Source organism: the organism of the source record quoted next, unplaced genomic scaffold (genome assembly GCF_019419815.1).
Source record: "Pyrus x bretschneideri cultivar Hongxiangsu unplaced genomic scaffold, Pyrus_bretschneideri_v1 Contig3, whole genome shotgun sequence".
Lineage (NCBI taxonomy): Eukaryota > Viridiplantae > Streptophyta > Magnoliopsida > Rosales > Rosaceae > Pyrus > Pyrus x bretschneideri.
This window is the reverse complement of record NW_025999612.1, coordinates 8,482,750-8,503,102: the sequence shown is the minus strand read 5'-3', so window position 1 is coordinate 8,503,102 and position 20,353 is coordinate 8,482,750. Positions and strand designations below refer to the sequence as shown.

The 20,353-nt window shown below is 37.9% G+C and overlaps 3 protein-coding genes across 4 annotated transcripts; 1 reads left to right on the top strand and 2 right to left on the bottom strand.

The window, feature by feature from the left end:
* The first annotated feature begins 6,502 nt into the window (after positions 1-6,502).
* LOC103929135 (WD repeat-containing protein 74) lies at positions 6,503-11,737 on the top strand. The gene is made up of 12 exons (XM_048589609.1): positions 6,503-6,675; positions 6,783-6,901; positions 7,454-7,483; positions 7,574-7,710; positions 8,208-8,387; positions 8,519-8,582; positions 8,716-8,823; positions 9,118-9,271; positions 9,922-10,011; positions 10,178-10,233; positions 11,098-11,155; positions 11,248-11,737. The coding sequence occupies exons 1-12, from the start codon at positions 6,594-6,596 to the stop codon at positions 11,490-11,492; spliced, it is 1,323 nt and encodes a 440-aa protein (XP_048445566.1). The 5' UTR covers positions 6,503-6,593; the 3' UTR covers positions 11,493-11,737.
* A 33-nt stretch (positions 11,738-11,770) lies between these two features.
* On the bottom strand, positions 11,771-13,656 carry LOC103929134 (mitochondrial pyruvate carrier 1-like). 2 transcript variants are annotated; one of them, XM_048589610.1, is made up of 5 exons: positions 13,480-13,656; positions 12,526-12,630; positions 12,366-12,420; positions 12,140-12,275; positions 11,771-12,003 (listed from the first exon to the last, which is right to left on the bottom strand). In XM_048589610.1, the coding sequence occupies exons 2-5, from the start codon at positions 12,616-12,618 to the stop codon at positions 11,964-11,966; spliced, it is 324 nt and encodes a 107-aa protein (XP_048445567.1). In that variant the 5' UTR covers positions 12,619-12,630; positions 13,480-13,656; the 3' UTR covers positions 11,771-11,963. The 2 variants fall into 2 exon arrangements, with proteins under 2 accessions (XP_048445567.1, XP_009336559.1); XM_009338284.3 differs by having other exon boundaries at positions 12,526-12,643; positions 13,480-13,653.
* A 1,862-nt stretch (positions 13,657-15,518) lies between these two features.
* LOC103929150 (beta-glucosidase 14-like) lies at positions 15,519-18,564 on the bottom strand. The gene is made up of 15 exons (XM_048589420.1): positions 18,492-18,564; positions 18,185-18,378; positions 18,025-18,094; positions 17,884-17,942; positions 17,722-17,797; positions 17,554-17,631; positions 17,381-17,468; positions 17,112-17,242; positions 16,943-17,079; positions 16,733-16,848; positions 16,443-16,615; positions 16,266-16,294; positions 16,065-16,155; positions 15,849-15,957; positions 15,519-15,774 (listed from the first exon to the last, which is right to left on the bottom strand). Exons 1-15 carry the CDS (start codon positions 18,562-18,564, stop codon positions 15,612-15,614), a joined length of 1,587 nt encoding a protein of 528 aa, XP_048445377.1. The 3' UTR covers positions 15,519-15,611.
* Between the last annotated feature and the right edge of the window lie 1,789 nt (positions 18,565-20,353).

Below are 20,353 nucleotides of genomic sequence, written 5' to 3'. Positions count from 1 at the left end.
TAGCCTTTTCAGCGAAGTAAGGTGTTACGAGTTATGACATTCGGCGTATTAGACACCGAGTGATTTTATGATTGAATACTCACAAGTGAGTTTCAAAGTTCGGCATTCTGACGGCCGAACCACATTCACCATCAAGACATACATCACCTTTGAGTACTTGTGTCCCTATAGTCTGGTGTCGATTCGACGTGCTTATACTCTTACGAATATAATCACTGTGACCGAATCGGGCTCTGACGATTTGTGAACTTCGCAGAACTAGCAGCCTTGTCTTCATGCTCGAGAATCCAGAGGCCAAAATTTGTTCCTTCCTCGGCCACAATCGCAAGATAAAGAAGTTAGCAACGCGCTCAACGCAACATCAACAAATTTTACTCCTCGGCCGACGAGTTGGCACGCCCCGCATTCAACCGAATGACGTAGTTAACTTATTAGTTACTTGGCCTGCGCGTCACGTGGACTTTGTAATTTTTAGGGTCAACATTTTGGCACGCGCCAGTGGGACTCAGTGCTAAAACTACGAAGTTCATATGATATATCAAGATTCCAATCCGGCTCCACGTAGCAGATTGTACGAGCTCCTAGAGTAATTGAAAAAACACAATGAAGAACGAAAAAGATCTTTGGAATGGAAAAAATTCTTTGTGGCCATACAGAGATGCAAAAGTCATTTACTTACATGTTGAGAATAAAAACTCCTGTTACCCTGCAAGAGCAATGGGTAAATGAAGACAGGGCTCGATTTAATACCTGGCTAGATGGAAAATATTTGCCTTCCATTTTCGACTACAAATCGATTCCATTTGAGGAATGGTTGGTTGAAAAGACCAGGGGACAATTTTTCGCTCCAGCCATAATCAGACATCGGCCTAAGAAAATTGTTACTTTGGCCGAAAAAAAAAAAGCCACCTATTTTTTCTGTCGAGACTGAAAATATGATCGGCCAAGAAGAAAAACCTAGGCCACCTATTTTTTCGGTCGAGACTGAAAGTGTGGTAGGCCTAGAAGAAAATATTCAACTTTCTAAGCCAAAAATTGACTCAGAAAATAATTCGTCAGAAAAGTGTTCCACTGACGAACAAGACCAATTCATGGTTTTAGATGCCGAAACTACGCCAATTGACATGGTTATTGGTGATACAGCCAATATAGAGAAATCACATTCAGCTAAGTTGTTTGAATTAAAAGCCGAAATTATGCCTAGGGGGCAAAATAATTGTTCAACACATTCGGCGGCCGAACATGAAATTTTTTTTGCCAAGTTACAAATATTTGGAGAAAATCCTTTATTCGGCTTAGAGCGAAATCAATTTGAAAATGTTGATATCAAAAGATCTCGACTTGGAATAAAGCATCGTTGGCCTCCTCCTGATTATGGTTTGGCCACTTTCGTTTTCATTTGCTAAAAAAAAAAAAATGATGAATAAATTATTTTCTTAATCATTCGGCTCCTTAACCAGTGCATAAGAAATTAAGGAGGCTACATAGTGGATACACCACACGGGGTGAATTCGGGACAACATCCTGCCGAGTGAATTTTTATTCGGTGGTGAATGCTTATTTTTTTCTCAGCGATCAGGGAATGTACATAGGATAGTTCTTTGCTTAATCGCATCACTTCGTTTTCGGCAATACGAGGGGTTCTTTGACTGCGCTAATTTCCTTAACCATTCGGCTTGCAAGCCGAAGTCCAAGGAAACTGGGGGGCATAGGTGGTACATTTCGGCGGTTAAAATTATTTTAATCTCGCCGAGAATGAGTGAATTAAAATAGCTGCTTGGTGAGACTGCTGCTCAGTGCAGAAATCTATACCCACAATCCAAACTAAATGGTCATATTTGACTCAAAGGCGTTGGCAGATTCACGTGGCAATACAACCACTACTAGATTAATTTCGTGCAATTAATCCATGAGATAAAGGTGAAATTGTGAGGTAGTGATGTGATGTGATTAAGACAGGCTTTAGCCTATGGACATGATTGTGGCGTGTGGAATCATGATTTTCTTCAAGGTACCAGGCTAGTGAGGAGTCATGGTTTGCTTTCTTGTCATGTCAGAATACAATTGGGAAGACAAAAGTTTTTATTTAGGCCGAGCTTGGCAAACTTGGCCGAATCTGGGTTTTATTATCCTCGACCATATGGCTCAGCATTAATTAAGTGTTGCAATCACTCGGCTAGGACGTCAACAATGAGATATGAGGTATAGAAAATCACCTACTTTTGGTGGTCATTCAATGCATACATGCATCATCCCTTCAGAGACCCTTCTGACATTTCAACCCCCTTTTCGAGTATATATATACCTGGAGCAGCGTGCAATATGTTTGAAATGTCAAGCCAACATCATTATTGCCTTGGTGTTAAAGTCAGCATACATCAGGCTATTCATATGTGTGTGTGTGTGTGTATTTATATATATGTATAAATAGGCTCTACACCCAATTCTTCTCGGCCTCGGCCCACTTTACAAAACTATATGGCTGAATAAAATTTTTCTGAGTTTAATATATATATATATATATATAGTTGTGTGGTATAATCGGCCGTTTTCATTTTAAGCCTCGCCGAGAGAATTATGTTTGCGTTGCTGCATGTTTAATTCAACAAAGGCCACAAGGTTTGATGGTTGTGTTCTATTTGGTGCATACTACAGATCATGTGCAGAACGTGCTAGGCAGAGTACTAGATATATATGGTTGCAGAACGTGCTCAGAGGCATGAGTTTAATATATATATATATATGGTTGCAGAACGTGCTCAGAGGCATAAGTTTAATATATATATATATATATATATATATATTTAGTAGTATCACGTCGAGATACCATTATCGAATTTTAAATGCCGAAGCGTGGATAACTGAATGACATGTCGAACGGCTGTCCACATGTGATTTTTCTTGAAGACAAGTAAGCTGCTTGGTGGCAAGCCTTCGACTATTTGGTTTTTCTCGGCCTTGATCCCATTTGTTTTTCCTTGGCATAGTAGGTATAACTTTCTTTGAAGGAGTAAATGGTAGGTGAGAGTCCTCGAGCCTTCAACCGCATTTGGTTTCTCGGCCCTCGACCCTATTTGGCTTTCCTTGACTAAATTTTTCTTGAGCCGAGAGGACAACTGAGCATTAGTCTCCAACATGCATGCTGCATCCTCACTTTTGCCATATCCCTATGTGTTCTTTATAGCAGCTGGTGGGGTGGAACCATCAAATTATGGGATCTTGACGATCACAGTCCCTTGACAGTATTAGGCGAAGACACATTTGGTGCCGTGGCCTCTGTCTCGCCGTTGGCAGGCACATGTTTATTGCAACTCATGACAATGGATGTGTAAAGGTGTTCTGTTTATCCGTGTCCTTACTTGATCCGGGCTAGAATTATGTTAGGCCGATCTCGGCCAATGCGTTGAGGTTTCTTTCAAGACGTGGCAGGCTATGTAGTGGATTCCTCGACCATATATTTATTCGACTACGCTAATTTCCTTAACCATTCGGCTTACGGGCCGAAACTTAAGGAAATTGGGGGGCAATGTTTGGATCCAAATATTCACCATTGGCCTGTGCAATCAAGGCCATTGAGTGAGAATAGCTCTCAGTCGTCGGATGGAAAAATAGAGATAATTTTTGTCATTATTAAAGGATAATATTATGGTTTTTATCATAATAATTATCTTTTAATTTGAATTATCCTAGCATCTTCTTCAACTAGATAAATAAGGTGCGAATTATATCCCGAAACAAGTGGTACAGGTTAAATTGAGTTGGGATATGTGTGGACGTGTGGATTGGATATGCTGCAAGATGATATTAAAGATGATGGCTTTGGGTGATGATGAGACAAGCCTAGAAAGGCTAGGTTTTTTTTTTTTTGGTCGTGGTGTAATGATGACCTAGGAAACCTAGGTAGGCTAGGTTTTTCTTGTTTTTTGCATGGTGATGGAAGTAAGAGTTTTTGCTGAAGGTTTTTAATGAGATCAGAAGCCTAGGTGGGCTAGGTTTCTGATGTGGTATGGTAAAACCTAGATAGGCTGTTGCTTATCTAACTGACGAGTTTGAAAAGTCAAGGAACAAATCCCACGGATCAATTTGAAGGATATGCTTTAGCTCCGCAAATTAGGATTGCAGTGGGACTCTACAAAATTATTTGGTCGCGCCACACAACATTTGCCTATAAATACAAGACTCGGTGCAACGGAAGAAGAACCTTTAATTCAACACACAACTGCCCTGTGCAAAACCTCACAAATATCTTGAGATTTTTTATTTTCTTTTTCCCGCCAACACATCTTCAATTTGGATAAATAGCACTGTGAAGGCAACCGGTGAACACCTTCAGTTTGGATAAACATCACTGTTACCGTAGAATCAACCGACCGAGGAGCTCCTTCAGTTTGGATAAACAGTACTGCGTCGAGGCCGACTGATTACCTATCCAAGTCTTGGTCGAGAAGGGTTTTCGAATCCTTATTGGCAGATGTCATCTTATTAGCCTTCTCGGCGAAGTAAGGTGTTACGAGTTATGACATTCGGCGTATTGGACACCGAGTGATTTTATGATTGGATACTCACAAGTGAGTTTCAGAGTTCGTCATTCTGACGGCCGAACCACATTCACCATCAAGACATACATCACCTTTGAGTACTTGTGTCCGTATAGTCTAGTGTCGATTCAACGTGCTTATACTCTTATGAATATAATCATTGTGACCGAATCGGGTGCCGACGATTTGTGAACTTCGCAGAACTAGCAACCTTGTCTTCAGGCTCGAGAATCCAGAGGTCGACATTTGTTCATTCCTCGGCCGCAGTCGTAAGATAAAGAAGTCAGTAACGCGCTCAACGCAACATCAAGAAATTTTACTCCTCTGCCGAGCTCGGCCGACGAGTTGGCACTCCCCACATTCAACCGAATAATGTAGTTAGCTTATTAGTTACTCGGCCTGTGCACCACGTAGGCTTTGTAATTTTTAGAGTCAACAGTTTACTAAATTTCAAAGAATAAAAAATATGGTGGGACCTACACAAAGTTTGGAATTCAATTCCTCACTTTGGAGGAATTGGATCCCTTGATAGTAAGAGGTATTTGAGTTTCGGAAGAATGAGGGAATGGGGAATCCATTTTTCATACCCATAATGCCCTCACATAATTGCTGAAATTCCAATGATAAACCAGCACCGGTGCCCAGCGCTAGTCTGTCTCCTTCTTCCTCACTACGGTCCCTTTCCTGTCTTCCCAAGGCTATATACCCACCATCATCTTCCTCGACAACAACGGTAACCAGAAAACAAGATCAAGCGAAAGTTGAAGAATAACCCATTTTAGTTATTTTATTTTTAACACAATGTTAAAAACCAAACTCCTCACATTCAAATCAACACGAAATACCCCATAAACTAAACTTCAAAGAAATTACATCACCACAACCAGCACTTCCCAAAGGCCTCAAACCCACCGTGAATTTCAAATTGTTGAAAGATGATTGAGGCAAAGATAGAGAGAACGGTTGGGTTGGGGTTTGGTTGGTTAGTTTTTTATTTTTACTTTTATATCAATTGACTTGATTTCCTATAAGTTCTTATAAAATATTTATTTATAATAAAGGGCATTCTAGTAATCATAAAATTTTCATTCCCATTCAAGTGAATTCTAGTAATCATACAACTTATATTCAAACATGACCATTAATACTCCGATTCCAGAAATTGTAGTAAATAGCTTTAATGAAAATCTGGATTTCAATTCTCCTCAAGTCAATTCATCCTCAATTTAGTTCCCCCTCAATCCAATTCCACCTATTTTGATTATGGATTAGTAAACGAGCCCTTAAAGTGCTTCCTGGAAGAAGCACATAACTGATGCTTATTGCAGAAAGCACTTCAAGTGTTTTTGGAATCCAAAAACATTTTCTCTATCCAAACAGGCACTTAGTCTATTTAGTATTACTCTAAATATAAACAAGGGGGTAATGCTAGGGAGACTAAATCTGTTGATAAATTTGCAAAACAGAACCATGTGTCACCAATAAGAAATAAACATGTTATCCAACACTTATGTAATAATACAATCATTGACTTTCATGTTATTTAGTTTACACATTTAGTCTACAAATTTAGTTAATGCTAGGAAGATTAAATTTGTACACAAAATTTGCAAACTAAATAATGTGTCATCAATAGAAATGAGCACGTTTATCAACGCTTAAGTCATAATCATATCATCAACTTTCATCTTTTTTAGTTTGTAAAATTTAATCTCCTTAGTATTACTTTATAAACAAATCTCTAATTGTTTTCCAATTTTATTCCAATTATTCAGAAATTTCCAAGTTTAGATTGAAAATTAACGACGGAATCGGAAATTTCATTCCAACTTGAAGTCTTGAACTTGCACTCGGTGCACAACCAATAAAGGGTAAAATAGTAAACTAGCCACGAGGGACTAAATAAGAAAAAGAGGTTAAAACATAGGAAATAAGTATAATTACCTAAAAACAAGGGACCTAATGAACTTCTCGCAGCTCATAACTTTTTGAGGGAGCTAGGGTTTAAGGGTTTTTCTCCTTCCCCGATCTCTGCGAGTGAGAGTTGAGCAAAATATGCCTCGTACGACCACACTCGAGTGCCCAGGTTGTCCTCCACTTCGAGCTCTAACCTTCGACGAGCTCGGTCTCATCAAAGGTATCTCTGTCTTGTCTTATACTGTCCATTTCTCGGCCAAACAAGAATCAACTGCTAATTCTTTTGATAAAAGTCTAAAATTCGGTTATACCGTTGGTTGTTTGCAGTTATTGAAGCTCGGGGTAAACAAGGAAGGGCAGAACCAAAGTTGGTTGAGAGGTGGGGCGACCTAGATTCGTCGAAAAGCGTGCTTGCCGCCTCTTTGGATGACCGAAAATCTGATCCGGTATGAGTTTTCTCTGTGATTTATGGTTTCTTTGTGTTATAATTCTAAAGGGTTAATCGCAATGTTATAAGTTTAATGGGTTTTTTCTCAGTTCCTCGACGGAGCTGAAAGATGTTCTCTTTCTTCCGATTGTTCACCGCTGATTCATGTACCCAGTGAAGTCCGTTGGGTACATTAAGCGGTGGAGGCGGATGTTCTTCCCCTTGGTGGATGAGAGAGAGGGGGGGATACACCCTTGAAATTTCTTTTTATTCGTTTGTTCCAAAACAGAAAGAAAAAAAAAGAAGAAAAAAAAGGAGGGTGAGGAGGAGGGTAGAATCATCATCATCCCCATCCCAACTGCAATAGTGCTGCTGCCGCCTTTAAGAAATGACAGGCAGCGGCTCTCACTTCGCTGCTAATACTTGTCAAAACGATTGAACGATTAAACTTTCCATTATGTCATGTGTGTCCTGGGAATGTAGTTTCAACTGGGTATGTCTGGCTCTGTTTTATGAGTTTAAAGCGTAAAACGATTGAATAATTAAACTTTCCATTATTTCAATGTTGCAGCTGCTAGCTGTTGCAAGGAGAAATGGGACGGTGAGTACATTATTAAGTGGGAGCAATTTGTGTTTCCTTTTGTTTTATAATTACAGGATGACAACTATTAGGTGCTTGCACGTCTTACAGATTGAAGTTCTTAATCCTCTTAATGGGGATCTCCGTTTCTCTGTTACCAATTCTAGTAATGACGGGGTTCAACCTGAAGATGACCCTGTTGCCGGATTACATTTGCTTGCCAAAAAGAATTTGGAACTGGCTTCAAGGTAAGATGCCTTCTGTGCTTTCATATTTTACCATCTAAACTGAATTTTGATCACTGCAATTTCTAATAAAGTTAGGTACTTAATCATCTTATGATGCATAGGATTTGGTATGCTTGGGCGTTCAGTTTTAGGTTCACTCATTCTTTTAGAACTCTTTTTTCACCAGGTTTTATTGCAGTACAATTACTAAGATCGTATAGAATGTGTTTTCTAGTGCACATTTTGTGGAGTGCATACATGCACAGTGTATTCGCCTTGCATGCTTCAGTTATATATTTACAGTCTAAAGTTTAATTGCTAGCATGTATACCAACTTAGATAAGTGTCCCCTGAAAACCAAGTTGTCTTAAGCTTAAACCTTTGAGAGGTGCCCCAAGTATTTCTATATTCTTTTGACAATGTTAATTCTTGCATAGTTTTTTTGTTTAAAAAAAATGGCATTGTTCCCTCTGTGCATACAGGTACTAATATTTTTTAAACTTGTTATATGCTGTTAGGTCTTGCACTTTGCTTACATGTACAGAAAAAGGAAATGCAAGCATAAGATCCTTTGAATTGACTAAACCAGCATCAGATGTTACTTCGACTGGATCTTCAAGAACATGGAGTGTGGGTGCTGGTGGAAATATCTTATGTTCGAAAGTAGATGGAAGTGAAAACTACTTTTTATTTGGAGGGTGAGTTCTCATAATAAGGAAAAGGACTTACCATATGAGCTTCAAAATCTACTTAACGTTTCATTAAACGAAGAGTATCATCACTAGGATATTTGTGTTACAAGTGGTGACGTTATTATTCTCAAACTCAGGAAGCGTGTTGAGATGAATGTCTGGGATCTTGACAGCTGTGCCAAGATTTGGACAGCAAAACCTGTGAGCATTTCTATCTTCCACAATTATGACTTGAGGAAATTAACACGCACGCACGCGCGCACACACACACATGTATTTTCTTTTGCAAACAGTATGATCGGCATTTATTCTAATTTTTTTTTACCCTGAGCAGCCTCCTAAAAACACCCTTGGTATCTTTACCCCAACTTGGTTTACATCTGCCACATTTTTAAGTAAAGATGATCATCGGAAATTTGTTGCTGGCACCAACAGTCATGAGGTAATATTCGCTTACAGTAGGACTGATTTTGTCTTGTTGTTTTCAGTTGGAAATAAGCTACTTCTGGAGAATAGTCCTCTTTTTATATATTTATTTATTTTTTAATGTACTTAGGATGATAAACTTCTGCGCTAACTAAGAATATAGTATAGGTTTTATAAAAACCGAATACAACTTTGAGTTCTTGGATTTCTATAATGTTTGCTCGTTTTAGAAGTTCAGTTTCTTGAATACTCTTAGTAGCACAACCGAAAAGGATTCTGTTGACAGCTTATGACTGGTTTTATTTGACAGGTTTGTCTCTATGACATTTCTGCACAGCGAAGACCTGTCATATCATTTGAATTCCGAGAGACCGCTATTAAATCTGTAGCGGAAGATCTAGATGGCTATACAATCTATGTAGGGAATGGATCTGGTGACCTAGCTTCTTTTGACATACGCACAGGTGCGTTGAGCTTTATTAGCACATTTTGATAAGTGGTGAGGTCAATGGGGATTAAACTGGAATTTGGAACTTCAGTTAGGGTTGAAATAGTTTAAGCCGGGTAAAATTATGTATATGTGAAAAAAAAAAAAACTCGGGGATACATTTTCTATGGACTGAGCTTTGAGATTTAATAATGCTTAAAGCTGAGTTCATGATGCTTGGGCTGGCATTGGTTCTGCCGAAGAACTTCTGACTTGAGGCTCACTTATAATTGTTCATCAATTCTTTGAAAATTTGTATGTTACCAAATTCTTTTTTCTATAGAATAGAAAAAAGTAGCTGAGGTATGTATGTAGGCATGATTAAAAATTTAAAAGCCATTTGTAGAGCTTACTTAGGGAAGAAAAAGCCATCTGTTGAGCATGATGCTTGTTACCTAAGTTATGGAATGACTGGTGTATCAACGGCTGGTGTCAGGCATGTCCACTATGGAGGTCCCTTTGCAAGATTCGAGAACACTATTCATGTTATGGATAGGGATAAAGTGGTTGTGTATTGTCCCTCTTGAACCAGATAATGATAGTATGACGTTGTTTATGTTACTTTGTAATCTGTCTTTTCGACTATTGGTGGTGCTTTCTTTACTTTAATTCTGTGTTTTACAACAGGGAAATTGTTAGGATGCTTTTTGGGGAAGTGTTCAGGTAGCATAAGATCCATAGCAAGGCACCCAGACTATCCAGTGATAGCATCATGTGGTGAGTGCATGCTTTCTGTTTTCAATATTTAAAATTTTTGTTCAATACTAGTTCTCTCTCTCTCTCTCTCTCTCTCTCTCTCTAAAGCTTTATTGGTAAAGTTAGTAGGGGTTGGAAACCAAATTTATTCTCTATGTATCACTGACCTTAAGTTCTTTCCTTCTAGGATTGGATAGCTATCTACGGCTTTGGAATGTGAAGACCCGGCAACTACTCTCTGCGGTATGTTATTGCAGTTTATTGTTTTTGAGTTATATAAGCAGGCGATTGACCAGCCGGCCTGATTGTTTAAAGTTACATCGAGCAAAAAGCCCAAATTTGGCTCTATATAAAATTTTAGCTAATCTTTTGTACTTATGATAATTATAGCGAAGAATGTATGTGGAAATAACATAGTTTCCTTAATAACTCAAACGTAGTTTCTCATCAGTCCGGTGTCAGCTCCCCCTCATCGCTCTTTGAACTCTCTTATAACTTAAGAATCCTTTCCCCATTTGCCATCTCCTATGCCAGAGAAGAGGGAGGCATGGAAAAATTCTGACCATAGATGTGGATTATTGATTTGTTCGGATCCAATACTTTCGTATACAATTGGGTCATGGCACTTAGATTGGTCACTTCTCAAACCTTAGTGCCTGACATAACTCAAAATATACAGAAATACAATAAGTAGCGAATCATTTTATTATCAAGTGAAATTCCCCAGATCTGGAACACTACCTGTAACTTCATGGACAATGGAGCTGAATTTTCAAGGACTAATAACAGTTCTTGTTGATCAGACTTGTATAAGAGTTTGGTTGGGATCACGACTTGTACTAGGGAAGCACGGCTTCTCAAAGACTTCTGAACTTATGATTTGTTGAAGCTTGCCACATATGAAGTGGGAGAGATGTGGTTAGGTCCGGATTTGGATGTCTAGGGTATTTTAGTGCTTTCACCTTAGCTTTTGCCGGATTGTCAAAAGTGAAAAATGTTGGCTAAAATTCCCTAATTTTCATGGTTTCATGTGTAGTGGAGTAACAATGATGTATGCTACAACTTTCCCATTCTTTTAGATCAATTGTTCTCGTTGAAATGTTGCAGGTTTACCTGAAGCAGCCTCTGTCAAACGTTCTTTTTGATTCCAATTTCGCCGATGAAGGTCAGTTTTTCTGTTTCCTATTTCTGCAAGTTGTGCTATCATGTAACCATTCCCCAAAACTTTAGCTGCAAGTTTTCCTTTCTATTCTGCAGAAGCAGGAGTTGTCAATCCCCCTGCCAATCGGCTGCTGCATGGAGAGCATATTGCGGCTGAGAGGGATGAGGATGAAACACCACCCGTGAAAAGGAAGAAATCCAAGGAAAAGAAAGGAAGCAAGAAGGAAGCTAAAGCAAAAGGTGGAAACAATGAAGCTTGTGAAGAAGATGGAGGCAAGAAAGTGAAATCCAAAAAAAGTAGCAAAAGGTTAAAACGGGAAGATGCTGATGACTTATCGTGATCCCGACGGGGCCAAAAGGATGGAGCATATGCTCAAGCAACCGGGCAGAGACCCAGGACCAAACATGCCGATGAGGAAAGGCAATTGCGCCCTGACAAATTTTTGATAGGAAAACTTAAGCAACATTGTAAATTGTCTCTTTCGGAAATCGGATAGCTGTGCTATTTAATCAGATTGGTGTTGAACTGAAAGTGAAATCAGTATTTGTAATCCAACGAGCATCCTCCCCAAACTCGTTCCAGATTCACCTCTTCTACACAATTGACCAAAAACTAACATTTACGAACAAAAAGAAGTGCGTGACATTGAATGAAAATGGATGACAAGCGAACTTGTTCTGCTGAGATTGATAGCTCAGTTGATATCAAAAGCAAATTTTATCACAGGCGCCTTAACACAAGATCAACACTGTTTTCGGTAAAATTCGCAACTAAAACAATGAACCAGCAGGGAATGAAAAGAAGTAGCACGTTACTCGGTTGCAGCTTCATCTTTCTTCGGGGCTAAGTACCTATGACAAATTGCACGATTAAATGTTTTCAGCTCACTCACTTTGACAAAGGTCAGTTATGAAAACCTGACAACTCAACTAAATTTACTATTTACTTTTAGTTTTCTGAAATTGTTGCTGAAAACAGATCGCTTACCCCTGACCCCTCGCCCAGCGAGAGAGCTGATAGAGTTGGACAGTCTCATTTGAGACATGGCATGCCAAAAGCAGATAGTTGCGAGGCTGTACCATCCACGCAAATCTCATAAACAACGCTGAATAAACGCACATTGCTGCAGAAACAGATTCAAAACACGGTTATAATCCTGCCACATCGTATATACTAAAACTAATTTACATCCTCAAATACAGTTATATTGGACCTGCTGTCATATTGCCAGAAATCATTTCTGGAGGTTTGTTCATATCCGCCAATCCCTGTTAAATCAATCCCGTTATGATCAAGATTAGTCAAAAAGCATGAAGCAGCATTTTAATTCAAATACATTCTTATATACTAGAAATCACGGCAGAGAAACATACAGCGGCAACGAATCCCCAGTTTGCAACAGGTCCCCAAAAGTGAGTTGTTTTCGGACCAACTGGACTGTTCAAGAATGCTCGGAATGAAGCCATATGTGATATCTACTGCTTAGAATCTCTGTTAAGTCAGAAAACAATAAGAGAATAGAAAGAAGAAAGACAACTCAACAACGACAGGATGCGACAAGATGCAACGACAACCAAAAACCAACAACAACAAAGCCTTATCCCACTAAATGTCAATCTGCCAAACCTACTAACAAACTTGTCAATCGTCAACGAAACACTTTTCGCTGTAAACCCCCTTTACACGATTTAACGCACTTATCATGTTCTTATCGTCAGTGGTTCTAGCAAAATCGTTAATCGTTTAAATGATCAAACTTGCTCCTCAAACTCACCACGACATTACCCGACAGCAGTAACAAACATATAACTGTGGAATAACAAGAATAAAACAAGATAAACTAGTTAATTATCAATAATCTTCACAGATTAGATTAATTACTGATTAGCAATAGCTCAATTAACTTATCAAAAGTTCAACTATGAGGACTCATTTAGAAGTATTTTTCAAATGACTGAAACTGTTTTTAGAGAAAATATTTTTGAATTTCAAAAGCACTTGCCGGTCACTTCAAGTGCTATTTACAAGGTTTGATTTCAAAAACTCTTTCAGCTATTTTAAAAACACAAGCCATAAATTCCAATTTATAATTGTCAGTGTGCATTTTCAGAATCGAAAGTATTGTGATTTGGCCATTCAAATATTAGGGTTCCCAAAATTAAATACACAAAAATAAAAATTAATTCAATTTTCTGATAATAAATTTGATCAAATCCAGACCTTTCCCCTAAGCCGTAATTCCAAAACGCCCAAATTCAGACGAGTCAATATATGATGCATGTATGTATGTATCCATGTATGTCAGCCATCATATGCATGAGACGTACCTTATCGGAGAACTCGACGGAACAATTGGGACGATCGGCGTTTAATTTACAGGGAAAAGTCTCTGACTTTCTCGGAGGGGCTGCGTTTGTGGGACGGTACCAGCTCCCGAGAAGCTACCCAAGTAAAAGTAGGTCAGTGAACTCGGATCGGCGGCGAATCAACGATATTTTCCTCAATGCTATTTGAACACGTGTCAAGATGGAGAGTAAGGTTGGTCAACTAATTGGGTCCAACTCTACTGTACCGAAACCTACTGTACCCACCCTCTTCCTGCATTTTTGTGTTGACAAGTGTCCCTTGACTTCACAAGTGGTTAACAGAGTTGTATTTTTTTGGGCCTATTACAACTTTGATAGACTGCAGTTATGGTTATTGTGGGCTGGGTTTCCCCTCGGCCCATTCTCATTAAGTTTGATTAATTTTTGAGACTCGTAATGTAAGAGTGCTTGTGTGTCGATTGTGAGTACATCGTTTTCAGAAGTTTAGGGGGATGTAATCAAACTTGAATTTGAGAGGATTTTAAAAACTTTAAAATCCTAGTATAGTCAATAAAAGATTTTAAAGGATTTTAGAATTCATTCAAATTTAGGTGTAGTCAATTAAAAGATTTTAGAATCCTTTAAAATCTAAGTATAGTCAATTAAAAGATTTTAAAGGATTTTAAAATCTATCAAAATATAAGCGTATTCAAAAAATTAAGATTTTGGAGGATTTCAATAAGTTGTGAATTTTGTGGAATTTGAGAGCCAAAAATATATAACCAATACTAAAAAGAATCCAACCTCACCCCTAGGATTTCAAATCCTTCCACCACAATCCACCACAATCCATTTAAATTCTTTAAAAAATCCATATGAATTTTGTAGGAGTCTTTAATCCTCTTAAATCCCATCAAATCTATCACTTTTAAAATCCTTGAAAATCTTAGTTTGACTACACCCCCTTTAGTTTTATAAATTTATCTTGGTAGATAAAGGGTTTGGATCAAGTTTCATTGACTCGTGTGATCACCAAGGAATTAGCTCCAATTACGAAATTACATGAACACAATTAGTTAATGTCCAAATGAAAGAATATTGGCAAGTGGCCCTTTACCACAGGGGGACCGGGAAGGGGGAGGGGGAAAGAAGTTGAGCCCTTGCATGACGGCGTGGGTTCAAACTCCGTAGCTATACTTCACCAGTGGTAAAAGGCATTTGTATATGTTAATAGTGCATGTACAGAGACATGACTAGGCAGAACTTCACTAGACAGGAACCACACAGATGCAGTGTAATATGTAATGCATGATCCAAACCTGTGTGATGTGTGATGACTTGAGTCTTCATCATCTTAGCAACTTCACCTGCAACCTATCACCTACCTAATCCTAGATTGAGATTGGTGAGATAGAGGTATAAACATACATGCTTGTTCAAGGAAATTCAAACCTAGACTTAACGTCTGAAACGAAAAACAAACCAATAATTTGTACTGGAGGTGGAATAGATACAAACATAATACCGATTACAGCCATGGCGCGCCAGGATATGGCATTTCCAATAGCATAGAATAGCGAAAACCCACAGCTAAGTAACAACTGTGCACTTACTGAAATTTAGGGTAGTAATTAGAGAAGAAATGTAAGATTGGGAAGCACAGATAATATTGTGTTGCACATTATCTTCCACAAGGCTTTCATTATCGTTGGACCAGATTGCAGTGACATTGATCAGTAGGTTGGGGGGTTTATGATAATTAGTCCTGCTTTATTCGTGTTTTAATATCTAGTTACTGGAGATTGTTTGGTCAGAAGACCCTAGCTGTTTGATTCGACTGCGTGCTCAAGCGAGAATTTACATGACCGATTCTTCATTTATATGCAGTTAGGCATAGCAGCAGATGATTTATGGGCAAAAGAAGTAGAATCAAATGAACCTTTGTATTTCTTGACGTAAAATGAAAGTTTGTGTGCCCTTTGCAGTACTGATTAAATTATTCGTAGCATCCATGGTTTATTTGAAGCACAAATGAAGAGACTTATTTTTATAGGGAAACATAGATTACAACAAGAAAACCGAAGGGATAATGGCTTTACATTGCTAAATATTAAGTTTGAACAACTGATTACTCAGGCAGCTATAGCAGGATCTCAGCCTTGAAGGAAAGCTCGGAACCACTTAATGGAGAGCTTGGGGTAGCGCGTGTAGTTACTGAAATCAACAAGGTAAATACCAACTCGATTGAACCCCATGCCCCATTCAATGTCGTCGAATAGAGCCCAATAGAAGTACCCTTTGACATTCACTCCATTCCTGCAATAATTTTTGTTTAGAATGAGACAATATATTTGTTTCAGTATCAAATAAAAATATATATCATCACTTACTTAATTGCCTTATTGATTCGATACAAGTGACGAAAAACAAAGGAAATTCGATATGGATCCTCTAGAAGTACTTCAAGTGGAGAGCCATTGTCCTTGTGATCAGAAAGTCCTACAAAGAAAAGGAGTAGAAGATATGTCATCCTTTTTTATTTTTGTTATGCATATTTTGGTTAACAGTATATATACAAGGATTAACCGAAGCATAAGAAATCGAACCATTTTCAGAAATGTAGAGCTTTGGATTTTGATATTTATCCTTAACGTACTCCAACAGCTTCTGCAGCCCTTCCGGCCAATGACCATCGGTCTGCACCATAAGGAAAAATTTAACCACACGCTTTCCTCAAACAAAGACAATAGCGATGTTTCGTTTCTTACAAAACTAGCAAGAACATAGAATCTTAAAAAATTTCTTACCACACCCAGAATTTCTTCATCTTTGATAGCTGAAACAATCAAAACACGATCAACATGACGGAATATTAAAACTATGCTTGATGTTTGATTTTTCATTTGTCCTTATGGCTCTAGAGAGCAAGATATCTTACCTATTGTTTCAGGCCCATTGATCGAAGGAATAACGCAACGCCTCACCTGGAGGAGGAGCCTTATGTTTGGCATATGTTGATGTATAATAATTGATACCAACCAACCCTAAACTCCCATTGAGCAGAACTTTGTCTTCTGCGGAAAAAGTGGGAAGCCTATCCTTCACCCTCTCCTTCATACTTTGAGGATAATCTCCGAATACTAATGGTCCCATAAACCTAATGCACAAATAGTAGCATTACTAACGAAAAAGCTTATCATAAAATGATTAAAACATGCAAGTTCTCATGATCATCAATGATCATGTGATCATGAAATGGAATGCTTCTACTTACCATCCGAGGTAGAAGTCAAAAAGTCGTCCTGCTGCAGCTTTATCTTCCTCTGATTGTGTATAGGGCAAAAAATATTGTGAAGCGAGGACGATTCCCAATTCACCCTTTTGTTGTTCCTAGAAGATGACATTCAAACTAATCTTTAGTGATAAGATTAAAAAGTTGAAACAATTGAATTTATATGAATTTCCTCGAGTCTTCAAGTCTCACTTGATATTTTTCTTTGTAGAGCTTAACCACAGTGGCATGGGCAAGGATAATGTTATGGGCTGCAGTGTAAGGCTCTGTTGACGAGTTACCACCAAACTTGCATGGACCGACAGTCTCGAAACATTTCACAGGAGACCCTAATGCACAAAGGGTTGATGGAAGTGAACACCTCCTGGTGGGGAAATCCCAAGTTCATAACCAAATTGAGCAAGAATGTTTGGCTCATTAATTGTGAACCAATGTTTAACTCTGTCTCCAAACTTTTTGAATAGAAGCTCGCTATAGTCTCTAAAGTCATTCCTGGAAAATCGACCATATCATTATTATACATTATGAGATTGATCTTATATTCTTTATTTATCTTATGAAGTTCATATTTTTCAATTCATGTTTACAAAATGACATATGCGTGCAAAATGGTTTTTTAAAAAGGCTTACACGAACGAGCGATTCAGTAAGCCTCCATACTTCTCTTCCAGGGCTAGTGGCATGTCAAAGTGATAAATCGTCACGAAAGGTGTGATGCCTGCGTTAGAACGCAGAAAATACATTAAGCCAAACGTGTACTTAATTCAACCATCCAAGTACATAAAAACTGGTAGCTTTCTCACCATTTTTTATTAGCTCATCGATCAAGCTATTGTAGTAATCAATACCCTCTTGGTTAATTCCGCCACTTAAGCTTCCCTCTGCGTAGGATCCATCAACACCCCATCAGTTTCTTATAAATGATTAAACAAATTTTAAAAAGAACAGAATAAAGAAGAAATGATTTTTACTTGGTAAAATCCTACTCCAGGAGATGGAAAATCTGTAAGAATTTAGTCCAGCGTCCTTGATAAGCTTAATATCCTCCTAAAATTCAGATTAGAGTATATTAGCTTAATTTTTTTTAAGAACAAACTGGATTTTTAAGGATGTTTTGACCTTTTGCTACTCGCCTTGTATCGTTTATATCCATCGACTGCCATGGGGAATTTTGTACTGTTTCGAAGTTTTTCTGTAATTGAAATTTGTTAGCTGATCATTATTCCGAATGGAAAAATTAGGAAGATAAGATAACTTATTAAGGTTATGTAAACCTGGGAGTGTTTCCATGCGATGATCCCAACCACTTGGTCCTCTCCCTCCTTCTTTAGCTGACCCTTCGCTCTGCGCTCAACATACATCGATTAATATAACAAAATCTATTTTAACAAAGAAATTTTGAGGCTATATATGCATAACTCATTTTACATGTACCTGTGCAGCAGAAGTGGCGGCTCCAAACAGAAAATCGGATGGAAAGTCTGATCGTTTAATTTTCAGTTCTTCAACAAGTTTAGGGTTGCTTAAATTTAACTGAAAGTTGAACCCACCCACTGTCACATTTGCTACAACTCCGTGAACATGATCCCCCACGGACGGATGTTCAGCTCCATTTAAATGTGCTAGTTCTGCAACAACATATCATTGCACGATGAACCACTTAAAATGACCATTAATCGAAAACCTGCGAAAATGTAGAACAAGATGAAGAAAATGAAAAGGGTTAGGGATGAATGTTTACCTAGGCCTCGACCTTCCACAGATGAACAGGCTAGCAAAGTGATGAGACAAATGGCAATGAGACCACGAGCCATCTTTGTCAACGAAGAAGATGATGATATTTGAGATGTCCATAGCCACCTTTTATATTGGCAAGCAATAGGATGCTCAGAAACTAACCAGAAGCAAGTTTTGGTTTGGACAGAGGATAGTTTGAAGGCTAAACATAAAGTAGCTTCAACCGTTTGAATTTGTTTTTAGATGGTCGGTTTCAGCCTGCCAAAAATACGGAAGTAACCCAAAAACAGAAAGAAGGAATACCGCCCGGGAAAATTCTTTTCAACAAAAAGCACTCTAGAAGATTTTATAGCAATAAGGGCGGAAAACACAAACACCATATATATTCATACTTTGATTAATAAATATTTCACGAAGGGTCCCATATTTGTAGCTAATATTGTGGTAATGTTTAAAAACCAAATAGTGTTTAGTATTGTTCGTTTACGGTCTACAAAATGTGGTTATTATTCTTAGCATTTGCCTTTGTTGAAATCATAAATGTTTGGGATAAAAACCCTTATTATTATTATTATTATATCTTGGAACCGATTAACATTATGATTTAGTGATATTATTCTTTTTGATAAGCGAGAGAGATCTTAATTATATACGAATGGTTAATCGAGAAATTGAGGTTGACGCAGCAATGGAAGGGCTTATTTATGATATATGGTCCCTTGCTAGTTCTGTTGAGTCTGTTGTGTTTGATTTTACCCATAGGGTGAACAACTGTGCAGCACATGAAGTAGCAGCTTCCATCTCAAAGATTGGTGGTAACCATAAATGGAATTGTATAGAACCCGAATTTTTTTTCAATATTTTTGCAAAAGATGTAAACTTATCTATTAGAATCTAATAAAATCTATCATTTGACAAAAAAAAAAAAAATGACGAGTTCAAAACCAATTTATTCTCACTCTCTTAATGCAATTATATTATTGTATAAAAAAATTTGTGAAAGAAGAATTAGAACTTGGATGCGTAGAAGGAGCACCTACTCTCTAGCCAAGGAAGCTATGCCAATGCCATGTCAGCTCAACGCCCCTTTAAAATTCACGAACGGTCATAATAACAATCCATCCGAGATATCTAATAATACTTAAGGGTGGATACAGTTTGTAGTGCCGTCTGCGGATAGAAAGATATGGGAAGTTCATTGCTCTCTGTATCAAATTATGTTGAAAAATAGTTAAAAATAAATGTGTTCATTTATTTGGAATGATGTTGGTTCAAGTTTTCAATTCAATAATTGTTTGGTCATGTGTTCATTTGTGGTTGGAGAGTATTCATTTTAGTAAGACTTGCTATTTTTCTTTCAGTGGCCAATCATTATTCCCAAAAAATTGAATGGCTAGATTTAATCAATAAATCTAACTGCTAAATCAACAAAAAATAAAAAATTATGGGGCTACAAATCCCGGGTATTCAATGGCACGGGACATTATAGCCATTTTATCAATCTAATAATATGGTAATGTCTTGGATTGTAGTAAGTAGTCAGAAAAGTAAGCTAACACGTTTAGGTGTTCTAGATGGGTCATTTGTCTTGAGGATAAAGCTGAGGAAACTTGGACTCCGGACTGTTAAAAATTTGATCAGGTAACAAAAAATGAGTTCTTTGGAAGGCATAGGAGCCGTTCTTTCAATTTTTAAATGCGGAGTATTGACGGCCTGGAAAAGAACAATGGCTGGCTGTTGGAAGAAGAATGGCAAGACATGTTGAAAAATCAATTAAAAATGAATGTGTTTTTTTATTTGGAGTGATGTTAGTTCAAGTTTTCAATTCAATAATTGTTTGGTCAAGTGTTCGTGAATGATAACTTA